Source organism: Rhinoraja longicauda, chromosome 4, assembly GCF_053455715.1.
Source record: "Rhinoraja longicauda isolate Sanriku21f chromosome 4, sRhiLon1.1, whole genome shotgun sequence".
In the NCBI taxonomy this organism is placed as follows: Eukaryota; Metazoa; Chordata; class Chondrichthyes; order Rajiformes; family Arhynchobatidae; genus Rhinoraja; species Rhinoraja longicauda.
In genome coordinates this window covers 83,799,671-83,820,114 of record NC_135956.1, presented here as the reverse complement: position 1 = coordinate 83,820,114, position 20,444 = coordinate 83,799,671, and the positions used below count along the sequence as shown (strand labels likewise).

The window sequence follows — 20,444 nt, the reverse complement described above, 5'->3', positions numbered from 1 at the left end:
CTAATTATCTTATATGTTTCAATAAGATTCCCCCCTCATCCTTCTAAATTCCAGTGTATACAAGCCCAATCGCTCCAGCCTTTCAACATACGACAGTCCCGCCATTCCGGGAATTAACCTAGTGAACCTACGCTGCACGCCCTCCATAGCAAGAATATCCTTCCTCAAATTTGGAGACCAAAACTGCACACAGTACTCCAGGTGCGGTCTCACCAGGGCCCGGTACAACTGTAGAAGGACCTCTTTGCTCCTATACTCAACTCCTCTTGTTACAAAGGCCAACATTCCATTGGCTTTCTTCACTGCCTGCTGTACCTGCATGCTTCCTTTCATTGACTGATGCACTAGGACACCCAGATCTCGTTGAACTCCCCCTCCTCCTAACTTGACACCATTCAGATAATAATCTGCCTTTCTATTCTTACTTCCAAAGTGAATAACCTCACACTTATCTACATTAAACTGCATCTGCCATGTATCCGCCCACTCACACAACCTGTCCAAGTCACCCTGCAGCCTTATTGCATCTTCCTCACAATTCACACTACCCCCCAACTTAGTATCATCTGCAAATTTGCTAATGGTACTTTTAATCCCTTCGTCTAAGTCATTAATGTATATCGTAAATAGCTGGGGTCCCAGCACCGAACCTTGCGGTACCCCACTGGTCACTGCCTGCCATTCCGAAAGGGACCCATTTATCCCCACTCTTTGCTTTCTGTCTGTCAACCAATTTTCTATCCATGTCAGTACCCTACCCCCAATACCATGTGCCCTAATTTTGCCCACTAATCTCCTATGTGGGACCTTGTCGAAGGCTTTCTGCTCACTGCGAATGTAATCCTTCAACGGACAGAGACAAATGTAAGGTTTGTAGTAGTATGGTGACATAGAAAATAGGTGCAGGAGAAGGCCCTTCGAGCCAGCACCGCCATTCATTGTGATCATGGCTGATCATCCACAATCAGTAACCCGTGCCTGCCTTCTCCCCAGCCCCTGGAGCTCTATCTAATTCTGTTTTAAATTCATTCAGTGAATTGGCCTCTACTACCTTCTGTGGCAGAGAATTCCACAAATTCACAACTCTCTGGGTGAATAAGTCTTTTCCTCACCTCAGTTTTAAATGGTCTCCCCTTTATTCTTAGACTGTGGCCCCTGGTTCTGGAATGAAGTTACCAAGCATGTAATTTTTATGTCTGCAATAAAGTTTGGGAGACCCAACTCTCAACAAGGAGTTGGAAAACATGAATGGAGTTACTGTATTTGGAGTCAAAATTTAGTATCAATTATTATAGCCACTGTATAAACCACCAAATTGACGCAATCTGTTCCAGAACTATCTGAGTAAAGAAATAGGTTTTCTTGGAGGAAAGACTGCAGACTCTAGAATCGAGTGCAAAAAAATAAACTGGAAGCATTCAGAGGGTCAAGCAGCATCTGTGGAGGGAAATGGACGGACGACATTTCAGGTTGAAATCCTTTGTTTGGACGGATCCAGAAGAAGGGACTTGACCCGAAATGGCGACTGTTAATTTATCATCACAGACACTGCATGGCCTGCTGAGTTCCTCTTGCAGTTTGTTGTTGCCAATGAGTTTTCCTTACCTGGTTGGGTATGTTACTTTTAGATCCAAAGCATTTCCCTGAATGCTCAACAGCCATCTGACGTGGCCCAGCAAAATCACTTAATGCAGGGCAATTAGAGCTGGGTATGACATTTTTTTTAAAATACACCTTGTATGTTAATTGTTCTAATAAACCGATTTAAACTTTTTTCTCTAAATGCTGTCTTAAAATTAATAGTGTTTGGGTTGGATAGTTTGATGTTTTAACAATCTCTCTTGATTTCATTGTTCACAGCAATGCTTCACTAAAAGCAAAGAATGTCTTCAGTGCTAAGAAATGTTCAAGGGAATACATGTCATTTTCTGTTACATTACAGTAGCTCAGAATAACCAGTATGGTGTCTAAATCATACTTGTTTAGACGATAGTGATTTAATAAAAATCTTTTGTGCAGACATACCCTTGGATAGTTCGGCCATGCAATATATCGGCATTTGCTTTCCAATCGTTTCATGAAGAATATTGATTGTCATTTCCTAACTCGGAAGGCAACTATGAATTTCAATTGTACCGCAAAATTACACAAATGTTGAAAGATCTCAAGCTTCATTGTCTTTCCCCCCCACGTAGGTACTACCTGTGTCTGCAACTGAGGGATGACATTATCTCTGGGCGATTGCCGTGTTCTTTTGCTACACACGTCCTGCTTGGTTCCTACACCGTCCAGGCGGAACTTGGAGACTATGATCCAGAGGAGTACGGCACTGAGTACATCAGTGAGTTTCGCTTTGCTCCGAATGAAACTAAGGAACTGGAAGAAAAAGTGATAGAACTACACAAAAGCCACAAGTACGTCAAACAATGTGTAGGCATTTAGTCTGATACTTGAAAACTGCCAGGTGGCTTTCACCAAGTTACTTACAAATGGATCCACAAATTCGGTCCTCAAATCTTGTATATATTTAGTAAGCTTCAATGGGCAAGGCAAGTCACATGCTACTAATAAACCCTAATTCCAAAGAAAGCTCAATAAATTGTTGCTTTGACATTTTAACTCTCGTCGTCATCAGTGCTCTACTCAGCATAAGGTGTGTAAGCTGTGTTTACTGTATGAGACCTGTGCAAAAACATTGTGTTAATCCCCATCATTTCAAATTACAATACTTGTAAATTTCAGATTTTATCAAATGCCTCCCTTGATATGCTCCTTTCCTCGGGCACTGTCTCTGTCTTTTCATAACTGTATTCATCACCTCCTATGTTAAAAACCCAAAGTTTTGACCCATTCATCATCTGAAGTCAATAACATATATGATGCCCCTGACATCAGTCTGAAGAAGGTCTCGACCCGAAACGTCACCCATTCCTTCTCTCCAGAGATGCTGCCTGACCCGCTGAGTTACTCCAGCATTTTGTGTCGACCGTCAACATATCTTTAACCCTTGTTTCTTCACAATTGTGTTCTCCCATCTCTATATCCCCTGATATTCCTTTCTATAATTCTTTAAATCCTTTTCGACCCATTGGTCACAGCACTGATTGTTCTGTTGGACCTCAAATTAGCTACTTTGTTTAGCACAACCATATTCAGTGATACCATGACTCTATCCTTTCTATCTCCATCAATAAATTCCTACTCAAACAACAAATCAATCAATAAATTACCACTCTTCTGTCCCTAAGCCATTGTGTGTTCATCTATGCAACTCCCTGAAGATTTGCCAATCTGATCTCCCGGTGGCTGAGCACTTCAACTCCCCCTCCCACTCCCAGTCTGACCTTTCTGTCATGGGCCTCCTCCAGTGCCATAGTGAGGCCCACCGGAAATTGGAGGAACAGCACCTCAAATTTCGCCTGAGCAGCTTGCAGCCCAGTGGTATGAACATTGACTTCTCCAACTTTAGATAGTTCCTCTGTCCCTCTCTTCCCCTCCCCCTTCCCAGATCTCCCTCTATCTTCCTGTCTCCACCTATATCCTTCCTTTGTCCCGCCCCCCTGACATCAGTCTGAAGGAAGGTCTCGACCCGAAACGTCGCCCATTCCTTCTCTCCCCCCGGAATGCTGCCTGACCTGCTGAGTTACTCCAGCACTTTGTGAATAAATACCTTCGATTTGTACCAGCATCTGCAGTTATTTTCTCATACTACCTGCACCCCTGTGTCACTTGTTTCTCTGCCTTTCAGTATCTAGACCCTGCCTTCTAGAAAGTTTTATAGGATACAGTAATGTAGGTGTTATGCTTAAAACTAATAATCTGGAGAAAATGAGTTCAGATGCAGTCATGGTTAATTGAAATTTAGAATTAAGTTTCTAAATTAGTCTTGGCCAGAAAAAGTGACGATGAAATTGTTGGATTCTTATAAAGGCATAATACCTTGCTTGTGCATGATTTGAGTTTCTTACCCGCATAATTTACACTGAACTAACACAGGTGGCCTCTTAATTTTGTCGAATGGGGATGAGCATCCCTGATAAGGCATGTATCCAAAAACTAAAATATTTTTTAAATGTCCCCCTTTTAAGTGTACTCCTTTTTATGCAGGCTTTAACGTTAATCTTTTTAGTCCAAGCATTCATTGATCGCATCAAAATGTATCTTTGCAGCATAGTCTTCTGCTTATTACGTCTCAATAAACCATTTCAAACCTTTACGAACTTTGTGAAGATTCAAAGTCTTTACCTACATCCTTCCTCTGTCCTCTGCAATTGAACGTCTGCACGTTGATTATTCTGCTTCGCTGCTAATATCTGTTCTCTACAATTTCCTGTTCACTTTTCGTAGATTTGAAAATCTTCCCTTCCCCTGTAGTTCTCGGTCATTATCTCTCCAGTTCCCTTTGTCTTTGCACAAAGTATCCTGTGTATCTTTTTTCACATTTTGGGCGGTGTTCCGAGACTACTACTGAATGGGAGGGTCACGCTGGTACAGTTTAGGGAAAAGAATCGTGAAAATAACTTATCTTGTGAAAGCAGTATAGCGAGGTGTTAACACTGTGCCATGGCTGTGGGCATGTAGGCTTTATCATCTAAGAAACATACCTTGGATTATAAAAACTCGAATAACAACAGCAACACACAGAATATTCAGGGTACTCCTTGTGGATAACTTGTCACTGGGCTTCACAGTTGCTAAATACTGTGGTCTCGAGCAGTTTATCAATCGTATTCTGCAATTAATTTTGGGCTCAATGTAATATGTTGTCTATGCATTTGTGAATACATTAGACTTACATTGAATAATCAGTAACAACATGTGATTTTTTTTCCTTAACTTTGTATTAAGAGAGCTGAAATCTTTCTCTAAGTGAATGCACAGTGTGCAGTGGTTGAGGCTATAAATAACATTGCCCTAGGTCAGCTTATCGACTACCTGGTTAAATGCAGAGGAGACTGATTCTTTGACTATTTGTGGCCTGCGTTTCATTTCTCTGAGGATATTAGTTTCCCCTTTTGCAGTAATGAACGAGAGTCTTCAGTTCATCTCACTTGAGAGTTGCACTTGCACAGCTAATCCAGGTATTTTTTTTGTGTTAGGAAACGTGTGGCTCACTTGCATAGTCTTCAAAATGTAGGTTGGTCTCTCAGTAGGGAATTATTTGTTGGCAAAGATTATACATTTCTTTTCTAAGCATAAATATAGCCATTTTGTGTGATTTATATTATTCTCCAGATGTATAAACTGATTATTTAAGAGGAAGACATATAGATTTGTGAGAAAGTGCATACAATTTTAACAGGTTTTTTTTCTTGTTTTTAGATAGATTTATGAAATTCGAAATGTTGCAGTTGATTGGTGAGCAGAATAAAATTCTAACTTTTGTTTGTACATTTTAGGGGCATGTCACCCGCTGAAGCTGAGATGCATTTTTTGGAAAATGCCAAAAAGCTATCTATGTATGGAGTGGATCTACATCATGCCAAGGTACATCAACAACTATTCTAAGTGGGATAGTATTTTAGAGTGTTTCCATCTCTGTTTGAAGTGACTAAACTGATTAATCGTTGGAAAGTTTTCTTTGATTAAAACTGAAATACTTGTCAATGGTCTCACTGAGCCAAAGAACCACATTGCTAAGAATAAACTCGAGATGCAGGTGTTTCATTCCAGTTGATTGGAACTCTTTTCTGCCTGTCAGTTTAGCTATTTAAAATATAAAGACAGATCAGGGAAAGGAAGGAAAGGAACATTGCTTGTATCAATCAGACACAGTGAAAGAACTGACATACAGTATAAATTGCATCAGCAATGGTTTGCAATTTTAATTAGAAATGCACAAATCGCTCAAAAGTCCACAAACTGATGAACCCAAACTTCCCATCATTGCCATCCCTCAATACAATACAATACAATATATCTTTATTGTCATCGTACAGGGGTACAACGAGATTGGGAATGCGATGCAATAATTCAATTAGCTAGTCAGTATTAATTTAAACGTCAAAAGAATATAGAGCACAACCTGGTTTAAATATAAGAAAATAACTGCAGATGCTGGTACAAATCGAAGGTATTTATTCACAAAATGCTGGAGTAACTCAGCAGGTCAGGCAGCATCTCGGGAGAGAAGGAATGGGTGACGTTTCGGATCGAGACCCTTCTTCAGACTGATGGTTTAAATATAGGTGGTTTGTGGGGGGTTTTTGTATCTATATTTCAAGTTGAAGTTTTACAATGCATATATTTTACAGCTAATTAGTCTCCACCTAAGTTTGTCACATAATCGCAAATCAATCTTGCGGACAGGGCTGTCTCAAAGATTAGCGTCAGCTGTGGATTGTGTGAGCAGGATGTCAGTTCTGGTGCCACTCCAGTGAGGTGTTCAGAAATCCAGGATAACAATTATCTGTAGGCCATAGGGATTGCTTTATTGCTTAAGTGACTGCCTCTTGGATGAGGTGCTAAATGAGATTGGATCTATTGTCTTGGATAGATGTCAAAGATCTGATGCTGTCATTTCAAAAAAGAGCAGGGATGTCACCAATGTGTCCTAGCTGATAATTAATATCACCAAAACAGATTGTCCAGGCATTATCATCTTGCTCTATGTAGATGTTTAATGAATCCATCGAAAGACACAATGCTGGAATAACTCTTCTGAAGAAGGGTCCTAACCCAGAACGTCACCTAACTATGTTCTCCAGAGATGCTGTCTGACCTTCCGAGTTACTCTAGCACATTTTTTTTCTTTTGCAAACAGCATCTGTAGTAGCTTGTGCCTCAATGTTGATGAATCCAAGTTGTTTGTCATGTTTTCTACCTCACAATCATGACTGCACTTTATCATCAGTGCAGCAAGGGTTTTTGTTTATATTCAATCAGAATAAGCATCATATAATGTGGAATTGGTGGCACTGGTTACAGAAAGTAAAGCACTTGTTTTTGTCAGCTGAGAGTTGCCATTTTATACTTTGATTTGCTTGCTCTTTGTCTTGGCCGAATTCCATATTTCAGAAACATGAAGATGCCATTGCAATTCAACAAAGCTTAAACAGAGTAGCTTCCTCGTATAGTGCATAAGCTTGCTGCTCAACCAGACGAGACCAAGTCGGCTGTTAGGGAGTGAGTTATTTGGCATTGCCCGTGAATGATTTCAACTCTCCGATCACCCTTGAAAGACATTTTACAGACTGACAGGTTAATCATCAATAGGTGACCAAATGCCAGCTTGGTGCAGACGATATATATCATGACCGTTTATATCAGGCGCCTTGTTCCAGTTGCATTTATAAAACACATTAAATATTATTAAACATCCCTTGGATCCTCACAGAACTGTCATCAGGCAGATGAAAAATGGAGCTGATGCAAAATATAACAGACACTGAAAAACATAAATAAAGGATTATAGGAGCAAAGAGGTCCTTCTGCAGTTGTACAGGGCACTAGTGAGACCGCACCTGGAGTACTGTGTGCAGTTTTGGTCTCCAAATTTGAGGAAGGATATTCTTGCTATTGAGGGCGTGCAGCGTAGGTTTACTAGGTTAATTCCCGGAATGGCGGGACTGTCATATGTTGAAAGACTGGAGCGACTAGGCTTGTATACACAGGAATTTAGAAGGATGAGAGGGGATCTTACCGAAACGTATAAGATTATTAAGGGGTTGGACACGTTAGAGGCAGGAAACATGTTCCCAATGTTGGGGGAGTCCATAACTAGGGGCTACAGTTTAAGAATAAGGGGTAGGCCATTTAGAACGGAGATGAGGAAAAACTTTTTCAGCCAGAGAGTTGTGAATCTGTGGAATTCTCTGCCTCAAGGCAGTGGAGGCCAATTCTCTGAATGCATTCAAGGGAGAGTTAGATAGAGCTCTTAAGGATAGCAGAGTCAGGGGGTTTGGGGAGAAGGCAGGAATGGGGTACTGATTGAGAATGATCAGCCATGATCACATTGAATGGCGGTGCTGGCTCGAAGGGCCGAATGACTTCCTCCTGCACCTATTGTCTTTTGAAAATATTGCATCTAAAGAAACAGCATTCATTGATGTGAAACGTTCACAGATGTTGCCTGACTTGCCGAGAATTTCCAGAGTTCTTTGCTTGTATTGTTTGTTATAAACTGATACCAGGCCGCAGTAGGGGGAGTATCGAAAAGCTTGGTCAAAAAGCAGGTTTTAATAAGTCATTTAAGGAAGAGAAAGCGGTAAGAGGAATGGAGGGACTTGGAAAGCAGGGAAGGCTTTTAAATTTGTCTGTTCTACACTGGGGTTACTTTAAGTCAGCAAGCACGGGGAAATGGAGGCAAAGGGGATCAGTGGTGCATTGGTTTGGATGAACAGTATATGGATGGGGAAGATGGAAAGTTGGCAAGCTGCATATTACAGTCATCGAAACTGGACGTAATGAGCAATGGTGAGGGGTCAGCAGTAATATTTGACCACCACACTGGTTTTCTGGGGTCAGATTAGTTCAACAATGATATACTTGAGATAGGTTAATTTAATTTAGTTTTGTTTACCGTGATGTGTATTTAAGTATAGTGAAAAGCTTTTGTTACGTGCTGACCAGTCATCGGAAAGATAATACATGGTTACGCACGAGCCATTCACAGTGTACAGATACGATTAAGGGAATAATGTGAATAATGTTTAGTGCAAGATATAGCCAGTAAAGTCCGATCAAAGATAGTCTGAGGGTCTTCAGTGAGGTAGATAGTAGTTCAGGACTGCTCTCTAGTTGTGGTAGTAGGATGGTTTAGTTGCCTGATAACAGCTGGGAAGAAATTGTCCCTGAATCTGGAGGCATGCGTTTTCACTCATCTATGCCTCTTACCCGATGGGAGAGGGGAGAAGAGGGAGTGGCCAGGGTGCGTGTCTGGAGAGATAGGAGAGGGCGACTCTGTGCAGCATGTAATTGTTGGTCCACAGCCTAGTGAGGATTAGGAAATTGGAACAGGGCTAAATAGGGTATCTAGCACTTATTTATGGATTTTAGGAGCAGTAGCTGACAAACTGGAAGTGGGTTTGTAGTCTTGAAACTAGATTACTTCCAGAGACTTCCGTTCCTCTACAAGGAAGCCAATTGGTCATCACACACACGGCGAGCATGTCATTAGCCTTTAAACACAGCAGCTGCGAGGAAAAATGCAATGTGGAATGTCTAGGATCTGGAGCCAACTTCTTCCAACAACAGGAACACACTTTGATTTTTGAAGCGTTTCCACCGGGTGGGTTCCTGAACATCGGTTACAGCTGATTGACTGTGCAATGTAATTGTAGATAACACAGACCCACTAGATGTATGTGTTGTATATTTGTACCTAGCTTCCTCCAAGAAAGACATCTCAAATCACACATCTATTGAAAGCACACATTGACTCGCAGATGAATACAGACTTTAAAAAAAGACTCTGCCTGTTTTGCGTGTGTGGGTATTTAAGCTCAAACGGTTTAACTCCCGCACTTCTGAAATGGAAACACTTCCATTCATTCCCAAGAATGGTGATCAGTGAAGTAGGATGGACAAACAAATACAAAGGAGAGCATAAAATAGAATGTATAATTGGAGGTGCTGCAAAAGCCAGGAAAATGGGTTTGAAAGTGGGAGAGGCTGTGGGAAGAGGAAATGTCAACAGATTAGTGGATTTGTGGCAAAGGAGGCAAACCAAAATGGGGGAAGAATTGGAAAGAAAAAGAAGTACTGCACAGGGAACAGGAACATATTTGTAATTCAGTCAGGTGCTGATAAATATAGAATAGACCACCAGCCTGGAGCATAAAACGTTCTTTCCCAACAATATGATGTTTCAAGTCAGGACCCTTCTTCAGATCCCTTTCCTCCATTAGTCCGAAGAAGGGTCCCCAACTGAAATTTTAACCATCTATTTCCTTGCACAGATACCGACTGACCTGCTGAGGTTATTTTTTTGCATAGGATTTCAGCATCAGCAGTCTCTAGTGAATCAAATTTACTGCTCCACAGTGAAAACTCCTCAAAGTCGGCCAATTCAGATATTCTCCTCACTCCAGTCTGAAGAAGAGAGCTGACCCGAAATGTCACCTATCCATTTATCTCCATAGATGCTACCTGACCCACTAAGTACCTCCAGCAGTTTTTTTTAAACCAAAAAGACTAATTTGTTTTTCAATTTAGATCCAGGCATTCCCTGTATTTGATCAATTTCATGGCATTATTTTGTTCCCTTGATCATCTGACATGAAATTGGTGGATATTGGATAATGTGGCCGATATGGGTGCAGGCTTCAGGTTTTCTGCCAGAGTTGTATTATTCAGTCAGAGTAAGCATAGCAATTCAGCAGTATTTACGATACTAGAAAAAATTGAATCGTAGGGCTTCCGATGGGCTTGAGTGCATCACTACAGAACCCACCAGCATCCAAAGCAATGCCCATTGAATCTGTCAAGACGAACCAGGCAATTAGCTGCTACCTGGACATCAGTAGTGACTGCTGCAATTGATATAGAAAATAGTGGACTGGTTTCTGGATACAACCAATTGCCAAGCCTTGAGATAGAAACTAGTTTCTACTGAACCCTGACAGATACTGTTGCACTTCGTTTTAATGTCCTGTAACCTTTTCAACACTCCCCACTGAGATTCTTGAAGGACCTGCATACAATTTCAGACCCTTACTGTTTTTAGATTTTTTTACATTTAGATTTTAGATTTAGAGATACAGCGCGGAAACAGGCCCTTCGGCCCACCAGGTCCGCGCCGCCCAGCGATCCCCGCCGCCCAGCGATCCCCGCACATTAACACTATCCTACACACACTAGCGACAATTTTTACATTTACCCAGTCAATTAACCTACATACCTGTATGTCTTTGGAGTTGTGAATGTGGACAAAATGTACTCAACAGTACCATAATATTTGCATGAAATGTTATGTTCAGTGATAACTAAAGTTACATTGGGTTCAAGAAGTACTGTCAGTGTTTTATTGTTCTGCTTTTCAAGGATTCAGAAGGCGTTGATATTATGCTTGGTGTGTGTGCCAGTGGGTTGCTGATCTACCGAGACCGCTTGAGAATAAACAGATTTGCCTGGCCCAAGGTTCTCAAGATCTCGTACAAAAGGAACAACTTTTATATCAAAATCCGACCCAGTGAAGTAAGTTCAAATGTGAGGTTTGGATCCATTTTGGTCCCCACAGTAGTACATGTAACAAAAATACAATATAATACAACACAATATATCTTTATTGTCATTGTACAGGGGTACAACGAGATTGGGAATGCACCTCCCATACGATGCAATAATATAATTAGCTAGTCAGTATTAATTTAAACAACCCAATGAAACAAATTGTAACAGTTTTAAAACAGAATAAAGTGCAAGTAGATCTGTGCCGGTTCACTGTGCGATGTGACCATCCGGCTCAGCAGGACCGGTTCATAGCAGCTATGGCCCTGGGGATGAAGCTGTTCCTGAGTCTGGAGGTGCGGGCGTAGAAGGCCTGGTATCGTCTGCCCAATGGTAGAAGTTCGAACAGACTGTTGCAGGGGTGTGAAGAGTCTTTGTGGATGCTGGTGGCTTTTCTGAGGCATCGTGTGTTGTAGATGCCCTCCAATAAAATACAAACAAGATTTGAAACTAGTTAATAAAGTGAAATGCTGCCCAGATTCACTGAAAAAGGGCATTGTATCTCCTTTATGACAGAAGGAGGTTATTTGACTCCATTGACGTGCACAGCACAGAACAATCCCATTCCTCACTAGTTTTCCCTTGAGCTGATCTCTCTACATTCCCAATAGTTTCCACTTGCCTATACACTTTGGGGCAGTAGACAGTAGCCAATTACATTACTAACCTACATGTTTTTGGGGTGTGGCAGGAGATTGGAGAACTAGGTAGAAAATAATGTGATTATTGGGAGAAAATGCAAACTCCACGTACAACATTGGAGATAGAAACATAGAAATTTAGGTGCAGGAGGAGGCCATTAAGCCCTTCGAGCCAGCACCAGATCTGATTTGAACCAGGCCATGAGCTATGAAACAGCAGCTGTCCTAGCTGTGTCCCAGTCTCTGAAATGTACAGGGCAGAAGATGCCCATTGAGTTCTGCAGGCCACTAACCAAATATCCCACCATAATTCCCTCCAATGTTATAATAAGGAATCTTTATTCGTATGAAATAGCATCATCTCGGTTCGTGTGACTTGTTTAGAATTGTAGTTTTAATTGATATGTTACCTCATGCAATGTTCTTCCACTTGTGTGAAGGTTGTATTAAATTAAATATTAATTCTCAAAATACAGAATTATATGTTAATATTGTTGATTAACTACCCCTTGCTGCAAAAGGTTGATCAGACCTTTCTATAGCTGTCACAATCTGGATTATAGACAATAGGTGCAGGAGTAGGCCATTCGGCCCTTCGAGCCTGTACGCACCACCATACAATGTGATCATGGCTGATCATTCTCAATCAGTAACCTGTGTTCCTGCCTTCTCCCCATACCCCCTGACTCCGCTATCCTTAAGAGCTCTATATAGCTCTCTCTTGAATGCATTCAGAGAATTGGCCTCCACTGCCTTCTGAGGCAGAGAATTCCACAGATTTACAACTCTCTGACTGAAAAAGTTTTTCCCCTCATCTCCGTTCTAAATGGCCTACCCCTTACTCTTAAACTGTGGCCCCTGGTTCAGGACTCCCCCAACATGTTTCCTGCCTCTAACGTGTCCAACCCCTTAATAATCTTGTATGTTTCGATAAGATCCCCTCTCATCCGTCTAAATTCCAGTGTATACAAGCCTAGCCGCTCCAGTCTTTCAACATAGGACAGTCCCGCCATTCCGGGAATTAACCTAGTAAACTTACGCTGCATGCCCTCAATAGCAAGAATATCCTTCCTCAAATTTGGAGACCAAAACTGCACACAGTACTCCAGGTGCGGTCTCACTAGGGCCCTGTACAACTGCAGAAGGACCTCTTTGCTCCTATACTCAACTCCTCTTGTTATGAAGGCCAACATTCCTAAAACTATCTTGAGAATATATTTTATTTGTAGCTTTAAAGGGATCCATTATTTCTAGAGTGAGATATTCACGGTTTTAAACTTCATATTTTGAGATATGTGACAAATAGCCAACCAAGGAAGCAAAGGGCTCAGTTTTTAGTTTGATTGTTAGACATTCAGGATTAGACGACCTAGATCCAGAGGGAGAATGCTGGCAGTTCTGTGTGCAGATGCAGGCTTCTGCCCACCTAATGCCAGAATGGCTGGGATTCACATTACCACACAAGTCATGAAACTGCAGACAGCTATTCCCTGGCCTGCCTTTAATTGCACTCTGTTGAGCTCCTCATCACTTGAACAACTTATGTGGGCTTGCATCTGGAACAGAAGTTTTATTATTTTCAATAAGAGAAAATGGCTGGCAGGGGACTAGGAATTTCTATTTTTAATCTTTTAAATGGCTAGGATTTTTTTTAACAAATTTGAACTGTTTGGAATTTTTACAAGTAGTTTGGTTTCATTTCTGTAATAATTTAACAGTTTGAAAAAATTTCCGTATCATTTACTAGTTATGATAGAACATTGCATGAGGTAACATATCAATTAAAACTACAATTCTAACATTTACTAGTTATGATGAGGACTGCTTCTCGTACCACCCAATTATGTACGGCTATTTAGATCACATGAAGATCCTGTCACGGAGGATAGGGCAAGTTTATTCGAGTAACCTTTCCCTGAGGGAGCCGCAAGATGATGAAAAATGTTTAGTGGGTCAGCAATGAACAAGAACAGTACACCAAAATAGCAAATTCTGGGGCAATGTGAAGCCAATTTTAAACCTGCTGTATCTTGCTGCGGTAAAAAAAAAAACTCTCGGATATTCTGGTGTTCCTTTAAATGAATAAATTTGTCATTACAAAATTCAAGGCATACAGACCGCAACATGCTATTTTGCTGCTTTCCACCTATCCTGCTTTAGGATTCAGGATATCTTTATTTGTCATCCAAAAAAACAAGTTTTTTGGACGAGATTTCGTCACCCACAGTCCAACAATAAGAGCAATAAAATAAGCAAATTACACAACCCCAACCAACACAAAACACACAAAAAAGAAACATCCATCACATAGTCATAGATTAATAAGAACATTTGAACAAAAATTCTTTTGACAGCCTGTTTATCAAAGCCCTTTCCAAAATTGGCGAACAGACAACACAATTGAACAGACAAAATACATTCACAACAGATCAGTACGGAATAGTTCTTAGCTTTTGTCATTCCATAGTTCAGTGCCAATCACTTTGGATCAGTGCCAATTCTTTTTGTTTGTATTTTGAGTGGCTGACTGCCAGCCTCACATTTGGCATTTTAAAACCTGCTGCAAATTTATTTTTTTGCAGTTCAGTAGGATGAATGGTAGACTACTTTCTGATGCAATGATAGCATTGTGGCCTGTTTTATTTCATTTCATATTTTGATTAGCAATTTATCAATCTTTGCCATATAGGCCAATTCTCAATGAGCAAGTATAATGCTATCATAAAATTAGAGGAATTTGTAACAATGTCAAATTCACGCAACCGCAAATAGTTAGAAATTTCAGTATTATCAGTAATAATCTTATTTTGTAAAGAATGGAGACCATATATACAACAGGTTTTCACTGAAAATTATGTTTCTAAACTTTCTGCCTAATTTTCACCCTTTATCATTTTATAAACAAATTGGTTGAATTTAGTTCCAAATCCAACAAAATTTCAGCTGAAGACTATGACCAGAAGGAAATGTAACGGGGCAGTAACTCAAAATTGACAGTTGTGCAGTGCTAGCTCACTTTATATCTGGGCTTTATGTTTTCTATTAAATAAAATATGGTTGAGAGTTGGATCATGCAATACAATTCCAGCTGCCCTTTCTATATTTTGAAGTGCTACTAAACTACTTTTCACCCTATTCCTTGCAGTGTATCCTTAAAAGCTATTTTATTTTCACAAAATGTACCCTATAAACTTCCACCTAAGTCATAGTCATAGATTCATGCAGCACTGAAACAGGCCCTTTGGCCCAACCTGCCAATGCCAACCACAATGCCCCGTCTACACTAGTCCCGTCTGTCTGTGTTTGGCCCACATCCTTCTAAACCTTTCCTATTCATGTACCTGTCCTAAACAATTCATTTCACTTTTGCATCAAGCATTTTATGAAGTGGTTGCCATATTTAGAACTTGACATTTGCATGACAAAGCACCTTGATGTTGCCAGCACGCACTAGAAATGCTTGAAGTAGTTGCACGTCACCGCGAATGTGCTGCTGTCCCTTATCTGTCCTTAACAAATGCCTTCCTAAAATAATACTGCCGTTTTCTATCCTGCACACTTAAGAGAAGGACAAAGACAAATAGTGTTTGCTGCCAGAATCTTTTCTCATGGCTGGGTCAACAAGAAGTTAAATATCATTAGCACTCATGAACTATATTTAAAAAAACAAGCATATAATGAATCACGCATCTTTCTGGGACTTCAGAGAACACTGTTAAGGTGCAGATCTGCCAACATCTTGAAAGCAAAAATTGTCGCAGAAATCCACTCTTTAAGCAGGGTTCCTACATTTTTGTGCCTCTTTTGGGACTCATTGTTCAATTAGATGACCCACTAAGTGCAGAGGAATTGTGGAAGACGGGGGATGGAGAATGACCTAAATTTCTGGGCACATAATGAATGGCATAACTAAAGTTCAGATATAGGGAATATGGTGAAAAGTTTATCCTCCGATTTCTTTCCTGCAACAGGATGAGGTGGGAGAGATGTACTTTATCTTATAAACTGCAGTCAGTGGAGGGCATTACACTCTTGAGGATGTCAGACCCAATGCTTACAATTGTTTAGATACTTCCGCAGGCTCAGGTTCAAAGATATTTTACAAATCTTAAAGTAGATATGTTTCTCATTAATTTGTTCGATAGATAGGTACGGAAATATTGCTTAGGGGCAAATGTTGAGGATGTTACAATAATCAATGTAATTAGAGAAAATGCATAGAAGGAAGTGATTGATTTAGGGGAGACTACAATATCTTGGGTCTGCTATAATATTTTTATCAACTTTCTCAACATTTGTCTCTGGTTTCCCCTCCCAGCATGAACAGTTTGAAAGTACCATTGGATTTAAACTTCCAAACCATAAAGCAGCAAAAAGGTTGTGGAAAGTGTGCATTGAGCATCACACATTCTTCAGGTGGGTATAAGTTGGCTTTTTGACATGAAATTTGAAATGTAAAAAAAAGACTTCAGCCAAGTTTGTTTTAAGTTATTTGAATTCTATGAAAGAGCAATAGAATACGAGCTGGGTCTAACATAATATCTAAATACACTTGTCACCAAGCACAATGTTCTCTCTAATGTTGTGAACAATGTTAATGAAAACTTGAATTATCACAAATTTCCCTTTATTGCACTAACTTAATTTGCTTTACACCTCTAAAAATAAATGAATTTATTGGTGTAAGCTATGAAATATTGTTGTAAGCCATGACTGATATAAATTTTCAGATATTTAACTCTTGAAAATAGGTGTACTTTAAATATAACCCAAGATGATTAATTCAATGTTTCATCATCCAATCCTGCCATAACTGCAGTAGTGGATATGTGTGTCAATGTGTGCAGCAATTGGTTGTTGACCTCAGAAGGGTGACACAACATTATTAATGGAACTGCTGGAGAGATGATAGACAGCTTCAAGTTCCCAAACATCCACACAATAGACAATAGGTGCAGGAGGAGGCCATTCGGCACTTCGAGCCAGCACCGCCAGTCAATGTGATCATGGCTGATCATTCTCAATCAGTACCCCGTTCCTACCTTCTCCCCATACCCCCTGACTCCGCTATCCTTAAGAGCTCTATCCAACTCTCTCTTTAATGCATTCAGAGAATTGTCCTCCACTGCCTTCTGAGGCAGAGAATTCCACAGATTCACAACTCTCTTGACTGAAAAAGTTTGTCCTCATCTCAGTTCTAAATGGCCTACCCCTTATTCTTAAACTGTGGCCCCTTGTTCTGGACTCCCCCAACATTGGGAACATGTTTCCTGCCTCTAACGTGTCCAACCCCTTAATAATCTTATACGTTTCGATAAAATCCCCTCTCATCCTTCTAAATTCCAGTGTATATAAGCCTAGTCGCTCCAGTCTTTCAACATATGACAGTCCCGCCATTCCGGGAATTAACCTAGTAAACCTACGCTGCACGCCCTCCATAGCAAGAATATCCTTCCTCAAATTTGGAGATCAAAACTGCACACAATACTCCAGTTGCGGTCTCACTAGGGCCCTGTACAACTGCAGAAGGACCTCTTTGCTCCTATACTCAACTCCACCAGTAACCTAACCTAACCCTTACACACTGATCTGGAGATCAAGAAAGTGCATCAGAATATTTACTTCCTTAGCCATCTGAGAAGATTCAGCATGTGCACAAAGATTTTATTAAACATCTGCGGATGCATTATTAAAATATCTGTTGGGATGCATCTCATTTTGATGGGAAAATATTCTGATGGGATAGATAAGAAAGGTATGGAGGGAAACAAAAAGCTGGAGTAACTCAAGGTGTAGAGGAATATTGGCAAAATGTGGGCAAGTGGGACGAGCATAGATGGGGCATTTGGTTGGCATGCACAAGTTGGGCTGAAGGGCCTGTTTCCTTGCTGTATGACTCTGACTTAGCTTGGTAAGGAAACAACTTTGTTCTTGACTGCCTGAACCTGCAGGGAGTGGTTAACATAGCCCAGTCCATCACAATCTTGTCACTTCTATCCACTACATCTTCACAGTGCATGGCTGGAAGTATAGACAAGTTCCCTTTTTATCTTCTGGGAGAAGATACAGGAGTTTGAAAGCCTGGATGTCCAGACTAAAGATCAGCTTCGAAGGTAGACACAAAATGCTGGACAGGCAGCATCCCTGGAGAGAAGGAATGCGTGACGTTTCGGTTCGAGACCCTTCAGTCTGAAGAAGGGTCTTGACCCGAAACGTCACCCATTAATGTACAACACTGCACAACAGACACTGTTGACAATGTTGACAATGAATGGAAAATTATTTAATCTGAAACTGTGCCAATACCTAAAAACTATGTTTGCAACAAGGAAGTAGAAATGGTTGAGACAATTAATGAGCATATCATTATATATTTTTAACAGAATTCTTTGAACCATATTTTACACAATAGCTATGTGCATGGATTATGTGGATAAATAAATTCTGTTAATGCTGTTGAGCTTGCAAAACCTGATATGCAAACCTACCTAAAAAAAAATTAGTTTGCCGATTAAAAATAGCTTCCAACAACGCCAGAGAATTTAGTCACCACAAATGACAGGTACAGCTGCAGTCAACTGTCTGAGGGCTGCAGCAAAGTCTAAATTTCCAAAACTAAGTCCAAGGTGTCAAATATAAATTTATAACACCACAGGCTGTTTAATAATGAGTTAGGACAATGACTCTGGCAAGTTCAGCCAAAGTTCAGTCGACAGACCAAAAACCTACTAGAGATGCGGAGGCCACTTGGAAGCTCCGACGTAGAGACATCTTGGGTGCCCAAAAGAACAGCCGACTAGCTTACTGGAAAAAACTGCATGTAGTGGCAGTGATGCACTACTACCAAGATTTCCAATACGCACAACTTGGGAATAAAGCAGTGGGCTTAAAGAACTCCTTAAGTAAGTTCAAGTTTATGTAAGTCGCCTATTACACAAGTCGAGGAGTTTTTGTAGAAATGCATCCAAGGGCACCAAGCCAATTACTATTGGTTCCAACCACGAATGCCGAATATTATTTGCCTAAACCTTTTGGTGCCCTTAATAACAAGTAAAATATTAATTTTCCTTTTGGATGTTAGTGATATTTTCTGCATAGATGCCACAACTTTAGTATTTAAGATCAAGTTGTTCAACAATTAGCTTCTTGGTGTAAACATTTCACTGTATCCAATGGTATTGCAGAAAAGGAAAAATGTGGTACCCAAGGGTGGAATGGAAGATGCATTTTGAGGAAGGCTTTACAGATTGAACAAGCATCTATTTATAAACTATTGTACCACTTGGGCAGTATTTCGTAAAATACATTATTAAATAAGTCACTACTTCAAGACGTAATTTATTTAATAATTTGGCACAGTATGTCACAAATGCTGCAACCAGTTTATGCACAATAAGATGCCCCTAGACAAGAAGTGATTGATTAGTTGATTTGTATTTGGTGGTGCTCTGGGAGGACTGGATATTATGAAAATATATTTCATTGAATGAAGGTACCATTTTTGATCTTTTGGCTTAGCAGGCAGAAAGGAGGTGTAAAAACAGAAAAATAGGAGCAGTGGTGGTCATTTGGCTCTTCGTACCTGTTCTTCCATTCAGTTTAGATTTATGGAGGATGGACACTGTAGCACTATTAAGGAAACATTGGGGAAGACTTGATATATATTCAGTATGGTTATTGCAAACTTTGTATTTTCAGATTTATAGCAATGTATTCATCGCCTTAGCACCTCCCAAATATCATAACCTGACTTTGCCAAATGATTTGTGCTGCTGTAATGAATTCTGAAAATAATTATACGGTTATTGTTTATTTTCAACCTTTGTATAATCACAATAAATTTGAAGTATATTGTGGATGGAATAGATGGTGATCAATTTTGTTTTTAATTGCCAATTATCTGTTTGCAGATTAGTTTCACCTGAACCGCCTCCAAAGAAATTTCTCACACTAGGATCAAAATTCCGCTACAGTGGAAGAACACAAGCCCAGACTCGGAGAGCCAGTTCCCTGATAGATCGCCCGGCTCCATATTTTGAACGTTCTTCCAGCAAACGTTACACCATGTCACGCAGCTTAGATGGAGGTAAGGAAACTGAGTTACAATCTGTTCTGGAATTTTTTCTCGTTAATGAAATTGCTTGATTGTTTACAAAGTTAGTTAGTGTGCAATTTCAGTTTAAAATAATTAATAAGGATTTTGTTTATTGGGGAGGGGAAGTGAGAAGAGCAAATGCTGTGGCTAGTGTTAGTGACGGGGGAGCTATGAGTTCAATTGGGTTTGAATAAAATATTTATGGGTTACTTCCAGCAAGTTGCAATAAATCCAATTAAGTCATTGTAATCAGAACATATTAGTTGCTGATCCAGAATGCCAACTTTGTCTGCCTGGACAGGGTGGGATGAAGGGCCTGTTTCCATGCTGAATAGCTCAATGACTCCATCCGGAATGGTATTTCTAGAGAGGTGAAACTAAGTATGATTTTGGGAAGAGCAGCAATAGAGGGTAGGTGGTAATTAGACCACTAGTAATCCATTCCACATTTCAAGTTCTGCACTCTATCTCAAATGGTTGAAAACACTTCAATATAATGTGAGCTCTCTTGCTGCTGAGTACAACTGATTGACAACACA

The 20,444-nt window shown here is 40.2% G+C and overlaps 1 protein-coding gene across 16 annotated transcripts in view; it reads left to right on the top strand.

Moving 5' to 3' along the window:
• The window catches only part of LOC144592932 (band 4.1-like protein 3), a 477,619-nt gene that overhangs the window by 410,179 nt on the left and 46,996 nt on the right, over positions 1-20,444 (top strand). For all 16 annotated transcript variants that reach the window (XM_078398233.1, XM_078398220.1, XM_078398224.1 and 13 more), the window contains 5 exons: positions 2,196-2,414; positions 5,400-5,487; positions 10,984-11,136; positions 16,129-16,226; positions 19,721-19,896. In XM_078398233.1, coding sequence (XP_078254359.1) covers positions 5,404-5,487; positions 10,984-11,136; positions 16,129-16,226; positions 19,721-19,896 — 511 coding nt within the window. In that variant the 5' untranslated portion in view covers positions 2,196-2,414; positions 5,400-5,403. The remainder of the gene's footprint in view (positions 1-2,195; positions 2,415-5,399; positions 5,488-10,983; positions 11,137-16,128; positions 16,227-19,720; positions 19,897-20,444) is intronic.